Raw genomic sequence first — 13,250 nt, 5'->3', positions numbered from 1 at the left:
AAAGCTATTATGACTATACCATGCAAATTTATATCCAGAAAATCTTGGGACGTGGACTGCAGTTCTTCTGAGCCCCACGGGGTCTCTGCTTTTGACAGTTGGGTACCTTAACTATGCATCAAAAACATTTTGAATCACTTTTCTCCCAGAAAGAATTAATGCCACAGTTCTGAATATATAAATTGTACATTTAAATCAACCGTTGACACTTTTGTCCATGTTCATTTGCATTTTGGGTTCTCTCTTCTGCATGTGGAGCTCACTCCTTGAATCACTGATACAGAAGATACCTGAAGTATTGAAAGGGATAAGGTCTTCACAATGTCCTTTTTTTTTTTTTTCTTTAACATGTTAACAATGATAAGGCCACTTACAAGGTTTTTCCCAATCTGTTTAACTTTTAGGATTCCCCCATTGTTACCCATGAAAAAAAATTGTCAGAAAAAAGCCAAGGAACAAGAAGTCACTGGCTAGTCTCCAGATAAAAGTAAAACCAGAGAGCAGTGGTTGGGAGAAGATGCTGAAGAAAGATAAGAATGAAAGAGGGGAAAGGGTATAAAAATTGGTCACTGCTTCTAGCATGAGACTTTGTGGTCTGTGTACTACCTGATGGTGGGTTTGACCTGTTACAAACTCTTACAAATTAAAGGTTGTCATCAGCCACCAAGGTAAATCAAGTAGTGGTCAGCTCCTGGGGAGAGCCCACAGCACATACACCTGCAAGGAGGGTGGTACCCCTACCAGTGGGGAAAACTGGGGTCAGCTCTGAGAATACTGGGCGAGACTCTGGTCATTGGTTTTGGATAGAACAGAGAGGGTGAGGCATATGTGGCATTTTGGGATAAAGTAATAATTTAGCAGTTCTTTCCTGAATATTTTGCTTTTTTGTTTCTCCAAATGCTTAACTTCACTGTGACATCTGTTTGCACAACTGTAGTCATTTCAGTTTATGGATGCCTGTGATAGAAATATTGTTTACAAAAAATATATCATCTCTTTTTATTTCTTTAGAAAGATCTCATCTAAATAGTAAGTTAAGGTTGCATCTATGAAACCGGTGCACCTTGTCTTGTTTCTACGAGCTTTAAAAAGTCCAAATACTGATGAGGCTGTGGATCGGAAGGAACCAAAAGTGACTGTGTTTGTTGTCATGTTGCTCTCCTTTGCCTCAAGAGAACGGTCATGGGTCCCTGGGTGATGCATGGTGTGGACTGGTCGTGTTCCTGCAGCATCCTAGTTACACTAGGAGTAGTTGGATGTGCTTGTGAAATATGTCAGATATAGAAATAAAGGCATGAGGATGTTTCTTGGTTTCTGAAATTGAACAGAAATGTTTTTCGTTTCGATCTTAATTCTAGAGAACAGAAAGTAGTTACATCACAGAAAGAAAATATGACATCGCATGCTGCCACGATAGCAAGAGTAAGAAAGAAAATCTTGGTAAATATACATATATATGCATATTATGCAAATATATTTGATATTAACATACAATGTTATGAGTGATTGATAACTTAAAGACAAGGGGGAAATTCATCCTAGATGGTTTTACTTTAGAGTAACAAATAACCTGAGACGTCTAAGCTTTCCGTTAGATACCAGGCCTAGAAATCCATAAGAGATGTAGAGCACGTGTTCACTGACTGAAATGTCAACTCAACTTTGCCAAAATGTGCTGCCGTGTCCCACATGATGCGGAAGCTGGATCCACTCCAAGTGAGCAGAGAAATACACTGTACAGCAGAGTACTTACAATGAGATGCCATCCATCCCCGATGGGCTTTCAAAAGATGGACGTGCAGACATCAATGTGGGCTCTACCTATGTTTAAGAAACAGGTGAGCGCATACCAGAGGCTCACCCCACCCATGGAACCGTACAGAAAAAGTCTGCCCCACGAAAACAAATCCCATTGCCAAGAAAGCTGAAAAGCCTTCACTTAATAAACTGAAAGAGAGGGTATGAAGTGTGACTGGTTTTAAACTAGCAATACCACTGTATGAGTTTTCGAAGAATAACTAAGTTTCTTCCTGATTTTTAAACTAAAACATCTAACTAATGATAGTAAAAGACACATTTTGGGATGATATTGTGTTTCGCGCCCTCATTCTCAAGGCATAATATTTAGACGATGCTTGTCCCTTTCAATTAAAAAAGAAAAAACTATGACTTTCTTTAATATGCATCCTGTGTTAAATTGTCCATAGCTGCAAAATGTATATATGTATGTGTATTTGTTTGACATACACATGGGTACTTACACCTGTGTGTATAAACATATACACATACATCCTCATATACACGTGTATTTTATATATATGCTGAGAAAGTTCACATATATATACAATTGCGTATGTATATATGTGTGTGTCTGTGTGTGTGTGTGTGTGTGTGTGTGTACAGGTATAAAAACTTGACAGGCAGAGTAATATTTCACTCAGTGTTAAATGAAGTCTTTGAAAAATCAAGTACAGTCACTCAGTTAACATAGTACAGCCAGTAAACTAAGTTGAAAAGAGAAAAAGTGAATGGAAACACGATCCGGGACCATCTGTCTATGGCATTCACATCGGTTAGATCAGGGATTTTAATTTTGAGCTGTGAAGACCTCCTCCGTAGATGGGTCTTCTTGTGCGGGATGCTTCTGTCCCCCATGTGTCGCCCATGCCCTTCCCGAGGCATGCTCTGTTTCCTGTACTGGATTCCTGAGTTGTCAAAGGATATTGCTGAATTCCTGGTATCACCAATGCCACCTGTGACCTCATTCATTTCATTGTGAACCTCTAGCGATGTTAACAGAATATTTCCATGAGCATCCACCTAATTGGAAGAAAACACACATTGTTAGACAGCTAGCATAGCATGCCAATAAACCTAATTTCTACATACAAACCCAGGACAGACTTACGTCATGCAGCCATGTCACATATAGTATGAGAAATTGCACATCTGTCAAAGCCAGCACTCTAGTTTAGTGGAAAGTGTCATTTTGTGGGCTTAACTGCAGGTTAGAGTTTTGATTTCCTTGATTTAAAAATTCTCATGTAGAAAATTAGATAAAAGAAGGGGGCCCTTTTCAAATTGAAATTCCACATTGTGGGTACAAGTCCTTATTGAAGACAAGATTAAAGTACAAATGTCTTTCAAGATGTTAACAGGTATTATAACCATTTTTCACAACTATACACTGGATAGAAACTATACTCTCCCATTCTTCTTTGGAAGTTGATTTGTCTCCTTTTCTGATGGTACAAAAATATCCAAATTACCATGAAGAAACAAGCAAGTACTGTGACGAATGGACACACCTAATGACCTTGGTGGATTAGATAAAGACCCCCACCCAAATACGATCTCCCCACTCAATTCCACTCCTGGCAGGAGACCTCCTTTTTAAGAGCTATATTTAAGATAGGCTAAAGTCCTTTCTTACATCGGAGCCAAACTTTAAAATAACATTTTATTCTGTGCTAAATACAGCTTCAGACCTTTCATGATGACGCCAATGGTCCATTTTACTTTTTGGTCTGCCACTAAACTTTCATGGAGCATGCCTGAAGCTAGGCCTTAAGGTAGATGTACAGGAGGTGAGGTTGGGAGAGAAGACTCCCAACACGAAGAGTAGGGGCCCGTGCAGATCTCTGAGTGGTGCTTGGACTGCAGGTAGGATGGCCCCAGACACCAAGGTTGTCTAGACACAGGAAGGGCTGCCAACATCCCGGGGCCACTCAGGCTCTGGCACAAAGGCACAAAAAAAGACTCAGAGGTGCCCCCCACCGCCCCCCCTTGGTTTGAGAATACCACTCAATTACGCTTGGGGAAGGAAAGGTGTGGTCATCAGGATGTCACCCCTTTCTCCTTAGACCTTTGAGTATGTTATGCAAAAGGGACTTTGCAAACATAATTAAGGTCATGGACCTTAAAATAGAGAGAGTAGCCTAGATTATCCAAGTGGGCCCAATCTAATCACATGAGACCTTAAAAGCAGAGAACTTTCTCCAGCTCGAAGCAGAAGAGAATGTCTGAAAGATGTGGCAGAAATTGAAAGCCAGGAGAATTTGAAGCGTGAGGACTGAATTCACCCTTGATTGAGAACTTCAGGGAAGGCCTGAGAAGAAAGGGGCAGCCTCTAGGAGAAAAGATGGGCCCTGGCCAACAGCCAGCAAGGCAACGGGGACCTCAGTCCTACAACCACAAGGAACCATGGTACCCACTGAGCTGGCCCCACTATACCCAGACTTCTGACTGACCCAACTGTGGGATAACATTTGGGTGTTGTTTTAAGTGTTAAGTTTGTGTGGCTGTAATCAAAACTACTATAGGACACAAAAGGGAAGATTTCAGAGGGGTGATGAATTTGAACTGGGCCTCAAGAATGAGTAGAAGTTTCTCAGGCAAAAAGCCAGAAAAACATACATACAAAGCCTTGAAGAGTGGCTGAAGTATTTTGAGATGGGCAAACTAGTGGGACTCAAGTCCTGGAGAGAATGGATGCACACGCTCAACTCCCGGCCCATGCTCAGCTGGAGATAGAGGAGGTGACTGTCATTCTCATCCCTGTCAGCATCTACCTATCACCTTATCATTACAGGAAAGAAAACCTGGTGGTGAATGGCAAGCAGATGAGAGTCAAGCCATTAAAGGAATTTCACCTCTACCCTTTAGGTAATGAGAAATAAAAGTGATTTCTAAGTGAAATAGTGACACATTTCTGAAACCCAACTTAAGTGGCAGAATAAAAGATGGATTTGAAGGTAGAAAGTGAAGAGACAGACCCTAGTTGGTGTGCACTGCACTGGTCTCAGTTCCTTGAGGGCAGTCTGGGAGCGAAATGCCAGGAGGTGGTAACTGCTCCCCGCCAGCCACTGAAACCCATCCCAGCATTTCCTCTAGACCACGCAGGACACTCAGTGATGCTTCACCACCACCTGGTCATTTCTGCATCTCTGCAGTTAAGAAGGTGGGAAAGGAATGGAGAGAGAGTTACTCATCACCCTACTCCCACCCAGCCTCCTGGCCATTCCTGAGCTCCCTGAAGGAATACTCGCAATGTGGACCCAGGGTGCAGCAGCTGGCCCATGTTAGCCTGGGTTGGGTTCAGTGTTCCTGCATGATGAGTGAGAAGGGCCAAGGTGGGATGGACTGTGGTCTACAGTCTCCTGAGAATGGAAGACAGCCCACCTGGGGGTGCCGGGAGACACGAATAGACCAAGATAATACCATTTGTATTAGGGAGAAGGCTTTTCATGGAGACCCATTCTTGGGGAAGGAGCAGAGCACTGCCAGAAGAAAATTAAAGTTTTATTATTCTAAAATGGAGGTTAAAATTCTAATGGGGCTTGTATCTCAAAAGTACCAGGAATAGTAGACCTTTGTAAGGACTTGTGTTCTGTATCTGTTCTTTTCATCATCTCTCCCTGGAATGATTGGCAGTAAAATCCTTACAACAAAAAAGTCTATTTTCCTGTTTGGGGGATCAGTGAGGCATCCATCTGGTGGTTTGGAGCTGAGTCATGTGGGAGGAGCAGCCCAACAGGTAAATGAAGGTGTGGCTGAAACAGGAGGAGACAGCAAAGGAAAGGCCAGCAAGGGACTGGGCAGTAGCATGTCCTCCGTAGAAACCACCTAGGAACTGGGGGTGTGCTGGGGCCACCAGAAGACATCACCTTCCCTAAGAAAGGAGCGGTCTGGACCTGCTTCGGAAGTTGTGGAAAGTTGGCCCTAAGGCAACAAGGAGGTGAGGGTGATGGGCAGATTAGCTGGCCTTTACTGAAATGCATGGAGGAGTAAGAGAAGGTCCTTGCCCTCAAGGGGTGGAACTGGTGAGAGCTTCAAATAATCAGCAAATGCATTTTAGAAGGTACTGCCTATTGCCCTTAAAGCACATTTTAAAATACATGCCAACAATTCCATCTCTTTTCTAGTTATCAAAAATGCCATATGCAAATCTCCTTTTATCAAAATCTAGGGGATTGTGATGAATGACTTTGTAGAACAAAATACCAATAAAGGAATGTCTACTATTAAAGAAGGAAAGGAGTATTCTGTGATACGTTTATTAGGTAGAACTTTGATGGTTCTAATGATGCAGAATTTCACCTGGCTTTAATTTTATACATAGCGTGAAGTAATAACCTATAAGGGAAAAGAATCTGGAAAAGATTCTTATGTATGTATACATTCATATTTGCATGTATAACTGAATCACTGTACAGTATACCTGAAACTTACACGATATTGTAAATCAACTATACGTCAATAAGTTTTTTTTAAAAAGATATAGTTCTAATTAGAAAAAAAAAAAGGTACATTTATGTACCTTCCCCCCCTTCCCACTAGAAGAGTGAGAAAACACGTGGCTTCAGTGGAACCAGATGACAAACACTACTCATTCATGGACACACATTCCCTGAGCACTTACCACATCCAGCCCCAGTGTGCACCTTTTGGTAGATGCAAAGAATGGGATGCTGTCTAGGACAGAAGGCACAGTGGCCACATGAAATGTGACCTGCTATCTATCTCCGAAGCACAGAGCATGTGCCCTGGAGGTTAGAAGAACAGGGACAAGACCACCTGCTTGGAGTGGGGATTGTCAGAGGCAGGATGGGAACAAGTGGTAGACAAAATCAGGAAAACATCATAGAGAAGAGCATCTGGGTTAGGTCTTGAAGGAGGGGGAGATGTGGACAAAAAAGAGAGGGATTCTGGGAAGAGGGAATCAAAGGCAAAGAGATAATAAGGTGTATGGTGATTTCAGGAAGCGCACAGGGAGAGTGAAAAAAACATAAGAAGTAAGGTCAACTGGATACTGAGTTGATTTTAACTGGAAAAGAACTTCGGAGGGTGGGTCTAAGTCTGCACTCTTGGATTCCAGTGAAGGAAACCCACCCTGAGGGAAGCCGAACCTGATGTTGTCAATGTTTACAAAGTTGGGGTGCCAGGGTGCTCTGACACCTGTGGCTGCCTCAAAGCTGTTTGAGAACCAATATGGTTGCATCGCTCCATTTCAGAGTGGGGTGAACAGCTACAATGGAACAATCATGTCAAAAGGAACTTGAACATATACATGGAATTAATAAGAATTTAGAGTAAATTAGTTTGGCTGCTTTTGACATAGCTTTACATTTGCATAGTTTTCATTTAAACGTAAACCAGTGTGTAGAAAATTTACACTGAAACTACTAGAAGGTATTTTTTTTCTGCCAGAATTAAAGGGTTACTAAAATCTTTTAAATCTTAGAAACCAAACATTTTAAACAAATATTTCCAGAAGAGATGCGAATCTTTTCCTATCATCTAGAATTTAAATCTTAAAACAGATGGGATTGTAAAAATGTCCTGTATAGAATGACAGTGATGACTTGTAATTTCTGAAGCATTTCATGAATACTACTTATTTTGAGGAGTTTGTCTCATATCTACTATAATTAGATTCATTGATTTCAATGTAGTTTTTCTTCCCGCTTCAAAACCTGGACAGGCAGAAACATTCAGAGATGAAAAACATCTCATGTGGAATGTATCCTAGAGGGATTTTCACTTTTTCCAAGAATCTGTCACCAGATCGGCACACTGTTGACGTCTCATTCTCTACTAACCTTCAATCTTCAAAATGAGTAAAATACTCTAGTTTCAGGAAAATAAGGAACTATTTATCATGTGAGAAATGAAATTTTGCTCTTTAGTAAGAGGAATGATGTCAAGCCTGCAGCTCTGATTCCTTGGCAAGACTTTCTGCCACTTCATGAAATTCAAATATCATTTGGTCAACTTGCAAAATATCACAAGGCTTGTAACCATAATACATGCATTACAACCAAAGACTAACTCTTGGGTATAGAAACAACTCAGGAACAAACAGAGGTTAAGCACAAATAAATTAAGGTCAGGATTTTCATTGCACCACTGATCTGAGGATAAACTAAGTGACTATGTGAACACTGCCACTAAGTTAAAATAGAGTTCAATCACTAAATTTAAGGAAAATCTACTCATGGTCTGACATTAGGTTCAATAGCGTCATGGTCACGTTGGTGGCCTGCAGAGCCCCTGAGGACACCACCCTGAGATCTCTTACAGGACACAAGCAAAGACAATGACAGTACAAGTCCTTGCTGTCACCCAGTGTCCATCAGTCCAAGAAAAGCTTCAGCCCCCGAGCCTCTTGGCTCCCAACTATGACAGAGGGGCTCCTTGAGGCCATTGCTGGCCATACTGATAAACAATCCCAAGAGATATCACTGAAAATGAATGAGTGAATAATTATAATTACAAAGAACTCTTGAAACTGTTGGCCTGTGCATAGTGCCATTTCTGTTTTGCATTAAATTTTTACTCTTTACTTTCTTTTAATTCATTCGGATCATGTGATATGAACTTTTGGGAGGTGCATTTCTACCTTAAAATTATCACTAAATTCTTAGGTGTGGTCAGCAACAATATTTTAAAATTGAAGTACAGTTGATTTACAATGTTTCAGTTTTATATATATATATATATATATATATATATATAGTTTTATATATATAGTTTCAGTTTTATATATATAGACACATATATATGTATATACATACACTCTTTTCCATTATATGTTATTACAAGCTATTGAATATAGTTCCCTGTGCTATACAGGGTCCTGGTGGTTTATCTATTTTACATATATTAGTGTGTATCTGTTAATCCCAAATTCCCGATTTATCCCTCCCCCCACTTTCCCCTTTGGTATCCGTACGTTTCTTTTCTATGTTTGTGAGTCTATTTCTATTTTGGAAATATGATCATTTTATCATCTTTTTTTTTTAGATTCCACATATAAATGATATGATATTTGACTTTATCTGTTTGATTTACTTCACTTAGTATGATACTCTTGGGTCCATCCATGTTGCTGCAAATGGCATTATTTCATTCTTTTTTATGACTGAGTAATACTGCATTGTATATATGTACCACATCTTTATCCATTCATCTGTCGACGGGCACTTGGGTTGTTTTCATGTTTTGGCCATTGTGAATATAGCTGCTATGAACACTTGGGTGCATGTATCTTTTCGAATTAGAGTTTTCATCTTTTCCAAATATATGCCCAGGAGTGGGATTGCAGAATCATATGGTAACTCTATTTTTGGTTTCTTAAGGAACCTCCATACTGTTCATCAGAGTGGCTGTACAAATTTACATCCCCACTAACAGTGTAGCAGGGTTCCCTTTTCTCCACACCCTCTCCAGCATTTGTTGTTTGTAGATTTTTTGATGATGGCCATTCTGACCAGTATGAGGTGATAACTTGTAGTTTTGATTTGTGTTTCTCTAATAATTAGTGATGTTGAGCATCTTTTCATGTGCCTGTTTGCCATCTAGTCAGCAACAGCTTTTAATGCTTACCTTTAAGAGCATCAAATATGCATTTAAAACTAGCATACATGCATTTGTATGTCTGAGCTGATGTCTACAATTACAGATTTTTAAAAATATGAACATGCAAAGGCTTTAAGAAAACTGCTGGGAAAACAGAAAAAAATTTTCAGAAAAGCAAACAGTAAAAATGGACTCATGAATTTTCCTCTGCATCTGATTTATAATATATTATTTCTACATTCTGCTTAATTTCGTCTGTGGATTTAGAGATTTGGGGGATTTTGTTTCCTTTTGTTTTAAATTTTAAGCTTCACACTCAAAAAGATATTTCTGTAGCAAAACAATTTAACCTTTCTAAAGAGTGTCATTTAGAAGAAAGGAAATAAAATTTAAATCTGTTTAAATTATGAGGGAATTTGGAAAAACAGCATTGTATGTGTCTGCGTGTCTGTGTAATGGAAAAAATAATGATGTGATGAATTCTAGTTTCCTTGGAAACAGTATTACCAAAGTATACTGTGTATGCATAATAGGATGTGGACTAATTTAGAAACACACCAGTATGGTGCTAAGTATAGTTTCCAGTAAGAAATTCAGGGTCATGTTGCCTGTGGAAGCCTGATTTTATTCACAGATCCTAGTTTCTCTGACCAAGTCTATTTATGTGTTGCTGAAAGGATAGGAGCCATTTACAGCCATTTACCTTCACTCATTCATGAACATCCAGGGACCTATTCTGGGCCACTGGTGGGCCACAGGCACAGCACTCCTCCAGGGAGCTTCTGCACCCCTGGGAGAGGCTTGGGCCGGCAATGCACCAAGAGCACCAGAAAGAACAAGGAAACCTCACGAGCTTGAGAAATAAGTATGTTTAGTATGAAGAATTTAAAAGTGAAGAAATATAGGAACAAGCCCAGTATGTAAACGGGTGGAGGTATATTTTTGAGGACTTGAAGGGATTCAAGAGGTAAAAGGATAAAGATAAAAATTTTATAGAAACGACAATGTGCTTTCACTAAAATAGTATTTATAATTGCAATAACATATTCCTTTTATTAAAAAAATAAACCGAAATGACATCTAACTGCAAAGTTTGTAATTGGAAGGATGTAAGCGTGAGATGAGGGCTGGAGAGGGACCTGATTGGTGCCCTCTCTCTGGGTTCAGAGCCCATGGGTCCTAGAGCAGCTCCCTGATTGGCCGCTGCTGTCCTGGGCTACTTGCCTGGCATTTTGCAGAACACAGCCAGCAGGGCTGGGCCAGGGCAGATGCACAAGAGCCCTGGGACAGTGCACTGCTCCTGCCCTGCACTAGGGACCCTGAACCAGGGCAGATGAGAGAGGGGGCTGTCCACACCGTGCAAAGAACAACAGCATGCTGGCTATCACATTTGTAATTTGACCACTGAAGGAAAACTGCAACATTGTTGAAAATGCTTTTGACTGTCAAGTTTGGGCCCCACACCCCAGAGATCCATTCATTCCTATATCTTTCCTTTTCTTTTCACAGGAAACTGGCAAGCTTTTGGCTTCTCCAATTTCTGCACCAATTTTGCTTTTCTATAAAACTCAGTGACTTGCAGACGCCACCTTTCAGGCTACAATCAACAAGTCTGCATCACTCCTACTCAAAGGCCGTGATGCCGCAGGGTCTGCAGGTCTGGGAAAGGCAGAGTGGGGGCGGCCGAGGCCGAGAGGCCTACCCGGTTGCTGTCACCCTTTGAACGGTCATTCTTTGCCTTGGCGGTCTTTTCCGCAAGCTTCTTCTGCCTTTGAGGGCCTCTTCCAAAGAAAATGTAGTTGACAAAGGCATACTCCAGAAGGGCCAGAAACACAAAGACAAAGCAGCCCATGAGGTACATGTCAATGGCTTTGACATAGGGGATTTTGGGCAACGTCTCCCGAAGATGTGTGTTGATGGTCGTCATGGTCAGCACGGTGGTGATCCCTGTAAAAGAAATGGGAGCGTGAGAGGCTGCAGGTCCACCGCTCAGTTCCTCACTTTTCACTTTCCTGCTTTATTTTCTCAAACAGTGTGAAGTAGTTGAAAATCACGGTTGAATATTGTTGGGTGATCGAAACACAACAGAATATAGAACACACAGTTTGGGCGGCAGGTCACACCTCAGGCTGGGGAATTAACATCTCTTCCCTCCCCGCGCCACCTGGGAGGCGCCTCCCACTGCACCGGGCCCATGGATGGAGGTGGATGGAGAGGGGTTGGGGACAAGGCAGAGGCTGCCCTGCATGAAAGCTGTAAGAAATGAAAATAAACCCGGAATTTATCATAAAACACTAAGTGTCTGGGTGAGAAGTTTCTGGGAAGAAAATGAATCTGGGGAATCTAGGAAGGCCATGTGTGGCCACTAGTGAAGAAAATGATTCTTACCACAAGGCCTTAAAGCAAGGGGAATGAGGCAATGACTTAAAGCTGCTAAGGACGGGAACCAGTCCTTAGCTCAGAGAGGGAATGTTCGAGTGTAGCTCCGGAGAACAGATTACCTCACATAGCAACTTCCCACCCCAGCTAAGAAAGAGGCTAATAAGCTGTGCAGCACATGTTGGCTGTGGGCAAGGGCTAATGATTTTACCCAAAGTATAGGATCTTACCATGCTCTGGGGCAAGTGGCCAGATCTCTGTTGGTATTTTTTTTGTTGTTAAATGTCATTATTTTGAATTCTTTAGATAGTATCAGGTGAATAATACCATTTTTCTCTAAGGGAGCTCAGTTTAGTCTCTAAAAACATGTAAGGACCATATTTTGTAATTCTCCCATAGCAGTGGGCATGTTCTTGGTGTATAAAGATTCCATATGGGATGATGTGAAGCCACAGAGAGCAGGGGACCCATTGGCTCATGACATGACCAGAGCTGCTGAGCTGAATGAAGCTACATGTGTGGGAATGAACTGCATCACTCACTTCTCAGTGGCACGGACATTACTGCAGCTGACTTGCTCTCTTTGAGACAGTACTTTTGAAATATTAAGAAGTCTCAAAAAAGTAAGGCAGCTCCAAAGAGCCAACTCTTTTCTACCCATTTGACTGGTACCATGGAATGTGATTACTCATGTGTCTTCCAGGACCCAAAGGAGAGGGTCATTGCCACATGAGGACTTCTCTCAAGGAGACTTGCAAGGTGAGAGCTTCAGCCATGGTCCTTCAGCCGTAGTAATCCAGAAAACCAATGATGTCCCCTAGACCAGCAGGCAGTGCAAGCCCAAGAGGCTGACCACCCAGACACATGGTCCCACCAGACCACTTCTCTGACCCCACTGAACCCCCACTCAACTTTCCGGGGAAGGGGCTGGGTTTGTTAAGCATTTTAGTCTGATGCCCTCTGGACTCCCATCCCATCCTTGGATGAGTGCCAGAGTGTAGGGCTCCCCTCACTAGTGACCACCTGGAGAAGAGGGAAGAGAGCCCAGGCTTCTATCCCACACATGCTGAGCTGCTGTTAGCAGGAGATGAGGGAAACGAGGAGCAGAGAACCTATTTTCATGTCTGACTGCAAACAAGAGCTGACGATGAATATATGGAAGTCAAAGATGTCAGGATATTTTAAGACTCGCCTTTAACATAAAATTCAGGTGTACCTGGGGACTTTTAAGATTTGAAAATGGCAATGGGATAATTATAGTTTACAAAGAAGTGCAAAAACACCATGCAGATGCTACAAAATTAGCTGTTCTATTATTCAAAAATTTTGTAATGTTGTTGCCACAATTTATTTTTTTCTTTCCAAATGGACTTTGGAAAGTGCTCTGCTTTAGTCGTTGCTTTGGCTCTCCAGTTGATTATTCTGAGTGGATGTGTATAACATAGGCCTCAGTAGATGTCCCCAGAAAATGGGCTAAAGTAACACAAAACAGGGACGGCCAGCACATGTCA

General features: G+C 41.5%; 1 protein-coding gene across 2 annotated transcripts in view; it reads right to left on the bottom strand.

Moving 5' to 3' along the window:
• Positions 1-1,006: 1,006 nt before the first annotated feature.
• The window catches only part of GABRB3 (gamma-aminobutyric acid type A receptor subunit beta3), a 233,224-nt gene continuing 220,980 nt past the window's right edge, over positions 1,007-13,250 (bottom strand). Inside the window, exons 8-9 of one of the 2 annotated variants that reach the window (XM_024741780.1) lie at positions 11,063-11,307; positions 1,007-2,820 (exon numbers count right to left, since the gene is read on the bottom strand). In XM_024741780.1, the coding sequence (XP_024597548.1) occupies positions 2,479-2,820; positions 11,063-11,307 (587 nt within the window). In that variant the 3' untranslated portion in view covers positions 1,007-2,478. The remainder of the gene's footprint in view (positions 2,821-11,062; positions 11,308-13,250) is intronic. The other variant, XM_024741782.1, reaches the window with a different exon arrangement.

Source organism: Neophocaena asiaeorientalis, unplaced genomic scaffold (genome assembly GCF_003031525.2).
Source record: "Neophocaena asiaeorientalis asiaeorientalis breed wild unplaced genomic scaffold, Neophocaena_asiaeorientalis_V1.1 scaffold655, whole genome shotgun sequence".
NCBI lineage: Eukaryota > Metazoa > Chordata > Mammalia > Artiodactyla > Phocoenidae > Neophocaena > Neophocaena asiaeorientalis.
This window is presented reverse-complemented; position numbering and strand designations above follow the sequence as displayed.